This window comes from Meles meles, chromosome 20 (assembly GCF_922984935.1).
Source record: "Meles meles chromosome 20, mMelMel3.1 paternal haplotype, whole genome shotgun sequence".
Classification (NCBI taxonomy): Eukaryota; Metazoa; Chordata; class Mammalia; order Carnivora; family Mustelidae; genus Meles; species Meles meles.
The window spans coordinates 4,544,474-4,550,923 of NC_060085.1; the positions used below are offsets into that span (position 1 = coordinate 4,544,474).

At 57.8% G+C, this 6,450-nt stretch overlaps 1 protein-coding gene across 1 annotated transcript; it reads left to right on the plus strand.

Annotated features, from left to right (window-relative positions):
• Positions 1-344: 344 nt before the first annotated feature.
• Positions 345-4,357, plus strand: TNFSF9 (TNF superfamily member 9). Its single transcript, XM_045991499.1, has 3 exons — positions 345-1,110; positions 1,580-1,610; positions 2,500-4,357. Exons 1-3 carry the CDS (start codon positions 868-870, stop codon positions 2,949-2,951), a joined length of 726 nt encoding a protein of 241 aa, XP_045847455.1. The 5' UTR covers positions 345-867; the 3' UTR covers positions 2,952-4,357.
• Positions 4,358-6,450: the final 2,093 nt, after the last annotated feature.

Sequence of the window (6,450 nt, forward strand, 5' to 3'; positions counted from 1 at the left end):
GCCTCCACCAGGGGAGAGTGAACGGGAAATTTGAGTTTCCTCTGCTTTAGCCAAGACTGTCCCTTCCCTGTAAGGGGGATTTCTCTACCTGGACTCTCCAGTCTTGTGCTCGTGGGGTCCAGAAGGGGCCCCTGACGGGAAGCGTCCAGGTGGGTGGGTGGGGGCAAGCCAGGAAAGGCCCAGGGCTCCCCGGGAAGGCGAGGAACGGTGGGGGGGGGGGTGCTAAGCTTGCCACTCGGGGTTCCAACGGGGGGGGGGGGGGGCTCTTTATGCTCCAGAGAAAGTGGCGGAGGCTGTTTCCAGACCCCTCTGCAGATCTGCTGGATTCAGGGGAGCTCTGGGTGAGCCCCAGGAATGGGGGGCTAGGGAGTGGCAAGAAGGAAGGGAACGAGAAGGACTGAGAGACTGAGAAACCGAAAACCAGAGAGTCAGAGACAGGGAGAGACCCAGAGAGACAGACACAGACGCACAGAAATAATAAGGCCAGAGGTGGAAACACCGCCTGAGACCTCATATGGCGACAGTCCACAGAGACGGGGACGGATCAAGAGCGAGAGAGGCACCAAGAGGCGATGAGCAGTTACAAAAAGACCCTCAGAGAGGCAGAGGCGGAGAGAGAGAACCGGAGAGACGCGGGAGGGAGAGACCTGCGGACCAAGAGGAAACGGTGGGGTAGGCCTTAGAGGGCGAGAAAGCAGATGGAAAGCGGAGAGAGATTCAGAGAAGAGAAAGTTAGGGAAACTTCAGACGCGAGGTGGAGAGGGCGGGGCGCCGGGATCCCCACGCGCTCCGCCCCGGAAAGCTCGGCTTCCTGAGTTCTATAAAGCGCGGGGCCCCGGGCCGGGCTGCAGCCGCCCGCCGCCGGCCATGTGCCCCCGCACCGACGCCTCCCCGGACCCCGAGGCCCAGCTGCCGCCCGCGCCCCCCGGCAGCGCCTGCCGCCCGCTGCCCTGGGCCCTGAGCGCCGCGCTGCTGCTGCTCGCGGGCACCGGCGCCGCCTGCGCGTTCCGCTGGGCCTCGCCCTTGGCCCCCGCCGCGCCGGGCCCCGGGCTCCCCGGGCTCCCCGAGTTCCTGCCGGACGCCGGCGCCCGCCTCCCCGCCTCTCCGCAGGTAAGATGCGCCCGGAACCCCTTCCTCCCTCCGGGCCCCCAGAGCACCCCTTCCTTGCCCAGGACCTCGGGGGCACCCCGTGAGACCCCCATCTGCGTCCCGGGCCCCGGAGGGTAACCCTTTCTACGTCGCGGACCCCGAGGGCTCTTCTTTATCTCCAACCGTGAAGACTCAACTCCCGGGGAACCTCGCTTTTCTCCTGCGCCCTTGGGGTCTCCCCCTTTCTTCCCAAGGGCCCTTGGAGGGAATCGGTCCTCCTTTCTCTGCTGAATCACGAGGTTCTGGCCTTGCGGACCCCAGGGGTTGGTGGAGCTTCGGGTGCGCGTCTTGCTCGCGTAGTTGTATGGAGCACGGCGGGTGGGGAGAGGTCTCGGGACCTGCGCAGACCCCAGGGATCCCCACTTTCCAGGGGGCTGCGCTCGCGGAGCGGGGAGCCTCCACCCACTTTCCGCCTTTCCTCTCTCCGCAGGGCGTGTTCGCTCAGCTGGTGGCCCAAGATGGTGAGTGTCCGGTCATTCCCCTTGGGCTTTCGGGGCGGGGGTAGCCACAAGGTGGAGGAACCCCGGGACCGGGAGGCCTCTTCTCCCTCCGTGTGACCCTCTTCCCCTCCTCTCTAAAAGCTGTCCCCTCACCTCTTTGAACCTCCTCCATCTTCCTGACCTTCCCATGACCCTCTCAGGGTGCTGGCTTGTCCTTCTTGGACCCTCCAATGTACCTACCTCAGTCTCCCCACGCCCGCCGACCTGGGGCTTGATCCCACAGATCCCACCTGCTCTTGTCTCTGGGAGGTCTGGTCTCCCTCCTCCTCCCCCACCTCCGTTTGCTCCTTTTAGGGACCTCCTCCTAGTTCCCTTGCCGTTCCAGACTCTTCCTCCCTATCATCTCCCTTCCCTTCCCCTCTGCCTGCCCCCTCCCCACTTGTCTGTTCTTCTCAATCCTCTTCCAGACTCTCCTTCCCACGCCTTCCCCTCTGTCTTCTCTCCCTTCCTGACACTCTCCCTTCATCTCCTCCCTCTCCAGGTCCCCTCCCCGCTGTGCCACCTCCCCCCCCCCCCCCCACTTCCCCTCACCTTCCTGCCTACTTCCTTCCTTCCTCCCCACCTGGCTCTCCGCAGTTAGACGGCCCCTCTCACCTTTGGCATCATATACCCTCCTCGGGCTTCCTTCTGCTGTTCCCACCTGCGCCCCCACTCTCCCTCTTCCCAACTGTCCTCCCCTCCCTCGGAGTCCTGCCTTCCCTTCCCTCGCCAACCTCACCTCCGTCTCAAAACCTCCTCCTTCTGAGCCCTCTGTCCCTCTCCTGCTCAGAGCCCCAGCACCCCCTCCCCAGGGCTGTTCCCCTGCTGCACGGCCATGCTCAAGGAACTCCCCCTCTTCTTCCTCCCTCAGTACAGCTGACCGAAGGGCCCTTGCGCTGGCACAGTGACCCCGGCCTGGCAGGCGTGTTCCTGGGTCCGGGCCTGAGTTACGACCAGCACACTAGGGAGCTGATGGTGGCTGAACCCGGAGTCTACTATGTTTTCTTGCACCTAAAGCTGCAGCGGGTAGTATCCAGCCAAGGCTCCGGCTCTGTCTCTGCCGCCCTGCACCTGCAGCCGCTTGGTGACCCCGCTGCAGCCCTGGCCCTGACCTTGGACCTGCCTCCTCCATCCTCGGAGGCCCGTGACTCCGCGGCTGGTTTCCGGGGCAGCCTGCTGCACCTGGACGCGGGCCAGCGCCTGGGTGTGCACCTGCGGGCTGAGGCAGGGACACACCTCGCCTGGCAGCTGGCGCAGGGCGCCACCATCTTGGGCCTCTTCAGGGTGGCCACCATAGTCCCCGCTGGACTCCCCTCGTCGTGACCCACTGACATGGGGCCTGGCTCCCAGCCCCTGGACGGAGAATGAACGCTGCCCTCTTTCACTGGGACTCTTGGTGACAGAGGGTCCCAACTACTCTACCTCACCCGGCTTGGCAGGGGTCCCCGCTGCTGACCCCCTCCTCAAGGACTCTCCAAGTCACTTTCCAAGTCGCTCTCCCATTCCTGCCCCAAGTCGGACTTCTGGTATTTATTCTGAGCCTGAGCTCAACAGTGGACTTTATATTAATCCATTCCATTTCTATTTATTGAGCATCTGTTGTACACAAGGGCCTGAGCAGGGCTGGCGAAACATCAGTAAACAAAACAGATTTTGAAAAAAAATCATTATTTATGTTAATATGTGAGAAATAAAGACTCATCCCCAGCCCCCGTTTTGGCAACCAGGGGGCTAGTCTTCGGGGGTCTGTGTGACTATGCTGTGTGAGCACAGTGTGGAAGTTGTTCTGAGCACGTCCTGTGTGTCGGGCACTGTTTTAGGTGTTGGGGACACAGCTGTGAACAAGACAGACAGATAGCCCAGCTTTTGCCCATCCGGCCCCCTGGGATGCCTGCTTGGCCCTAGGACTGTGACAGTGTGTGTCCCCATGTGACTGCACCGCGCGGGACACTGTGCGATGGTGTGCGGTACTGGATAATAGGACACTCGTACACTCAGCGACCGCCCAGTGTTGAACCTTTACTGTATGTCAGACAGCGTGAGGGATCTTCTTTGAGCCATAACGACCCTATGCTTTCGGGACTTCATACCCGTTTTGTCATTCTTTCTGCTGGGGACGTGACCCGCTTGTATCTGAGTGGCGGAAATCCTGTGTAATTCCGTTCCGCAGGACCTAGCTTGCCAGCTCTTTTTGGTGACCTCAGGCTGGTAACTTGAAATTGGCTGTGGGCATCTGCAAACGCTTCAGGCTGGCTTCATGTGATTGTGCGCGGATCACCTGTGGAAGACAGTGACGGGGAGAGTGTGGATTAAACGTGTAGATTAGACTCGGAAGTGTGTCTTGTCTTGAGTCGCGACGTTGCGAAGAGCACACGAGAAACTGAAGAATTTGTCTTGTGTTTTCGGACGGTTCATCTGGTTTAGCAAAGAAGCTGCTCAAGATGATTGAGTGAACCTTGTCCCTTGGAGCCACGCAGGGCTATGGGCGCAAGTGTGGAAAAACCCGAGACTGGGTTCTGTAAGCGTTGACTCTGCAATTTGCAATGGAGAGTATTTTATGGGGGCATCTGGGTGGCTCAGTGGGTTGGGCATCTGACTCTTGATTTCAGCTCAGGTCATGATCTCAGGGGTGTGGGATCTGTGTCCCCCGTGCAGTCAGGGAGGAGTCTGCTTGGGATTCTCTCTCTCTCTCCCTCTGCTCCCCCCAATGCGTATGCATGCACGTGCTCTCTCTCTCCAGTAACTAATTAATCCTTTTTTTAAAAAAAAGGAGAGTATTTTATGTATCTTTTGTAGATACTTGCTGCATATTTTTGCCAACCAAATTAAAAATAAACACCCATATTCATCTTTCCCTGTCTGGAGAGCTGGTTGTTAGAAATTTGTTAGTTTCCCACTCTCTCCACACCGTAATTTCCCCACCACGCTGATCTGCCCGCTGGTCTATGTCAACCAGCTGGATCTTGGCTTCTCACGTAGAATGAGAGGGGCTGGGGTGGGCAGAGAAGTCTTCACAGAGCAAGTGACCTAGATGGGCCTTAGGAGGAGGGATGGGAACCAGGGAAGGGGAGGGGGAGAGTGGCCTGCACTGGCCAGACAGGAAGGTGTGGGATGGGCAGTGCAGATGGGGATGTGGAAGTGAACACCATTTTGCGTGACCCATCTCTACCCCTTCTCAAAGAGTTCCTCCTGAGTGGGCAGGGCTGACATTGAGCTGACCCTAGGAGTGTAATTCTGATGGAGAATTAAATTATTGACCTAGTTCTAGGGGTGCCTGGCTGGCTCAGTTAGAAGAGAATGCGATCCTTGATCTTGGGGTTGTAAGGTCAAGCCCCACGTTGGGTGTTGAGATCACCATAAAAAAACCAGATGATAATAATAACAATAATAATAAATAAGCTTTAAAAGACCCACAAAAAAGAAATAAACTGTTCCATACTATTTGGTGGTCCCTCAAAAAGGAAGTATGTGCAAAATGGTAGATCCTGTAAGATGGAAGTGCAGCTGGACGAGAGATGGACTATTAAGGGGACTCACAGACAGAAACCTGTTTTGAGCGGCTGCAGGAGGAGCAGGTCCCGGAAACTCCCACCTCCTGGCAGTCCTGCTAGAGGCTGGGAGTCCTTATGGGGGGCACCGAGGAGGGGACACTCAGAAGGAGAATGTTTGAGAATAGTTGTGCCACAGTCGTGTCTCCAGAGCAGAATAAGGACCCAAGATACTCAAGGATGTGGTTAATAAAGGGGAAAGGATGCGTGTGGGGGTACTGTGCTCAAGAAGGCTTCGGGACACAGCCCTCTTCGCGGCCATTTGTCCAAGATGACTTCAGTCTGGTTCCCATATTGACAAATGACTGTTACTCCCCGCCCCCACTGCTAGATGGTTGCTCTGGACTTCTAGGAGGGCCCTTGCCATCCAAAACCTTGCACTTGGTTCGCCTCCAGGGTTGGTGGGGGAAGGGTGCTCCCCAGAACTCTGGGTGGGGGGGGTGGCGGGAGTGGAGGGGCAGCCACAGGCTAACCTAGTTGTTGCCTGTTTTGAATAGCACCAGGTGACGCTGTCTTCTGGTGCAGCTGATTGGGCCGGGGCAGACACATGACTCAAGCTGGGCCAATCAGATCTTCTCCACAGGAACAGGGGCAGGTCTGACTCTACCAATCGCCCTGGTCAGGAATGAGAGGCTGTCTGTGAGCCAAGCTTGGAAGGGAGCATGCGCAGAGAGAGGGAGGGCGGGGCCAGGGGAGGAAGAAGGTGGGTGGGGAGTCACAGATGAGACCTTAGCGCACTAGAGAGGCGGAGGAGCTACCTATGTTGCCTACTTGCCTCTTCCTGGTGACGTGGAATGGTAGTACATTAGTTTCCTAGAGATGCTCTAGTAACGGACCAGAGGGGCACGTGGGTGGCTCAGTGGGTTGGGCCACTGACTCGCTCTCAGCTCCGTGTTGATCTCAGGGTCGTGAGTTCAAGCCCCACCTTGTGCTCCAAGCTGGGTGTGGAGTCTTCTTAAAACAAACCAAAAAACAAAGTACCGTACACTGGGTGTCTTAGAGCATCAGATAATTATTTTCCGATAGTCCTGGAGGCCTGATGTCCAAAATCAAGGTGTTGGCAGGGCCATGCTCCCTCCAAAGGCTCTAGGGAGGGATCCTTCCCTGCCTCTTCCAGCTTCTGGTGGATGGCGTTCCCCTGCGTTCCACATTACCCCCATCTCGGCCTCCCTTGTGGCACGGCTGTTTTCCTTCTGTGTGTCTCATCTCTCTTCTCCTCTTCCTATAAGGACACTGCTCTCATACTGGATGTATGACTTACATTACTCCAGTAC

Excerpts from the sequence above, each read along its gene's own strand:
- TNFSF9 (XM_045991499.1), top strand. The coding sequence starts at position 868 with ATGTGCCCCCGCACCGACGCCTCCCCGGACCCCGAGGCCCAGCTGCCG. Across the intron at positions 1,111-1,579 it reads GCCTCCCCGCCTCTCCGCAG|GGCGTGTTCGCTCAGCTGGT; the intron begins GTAAGATGCGCC and ends CTCTCTCCGCAG. Across the intron at positions 1,611-2,499 it reads TCAGCTGGTGGCCCAAGATG|TACAGCTGACCGAAGGGCCC; the intron begins GTGAGTGTCCGG and ends TTCCTCCCTCAG.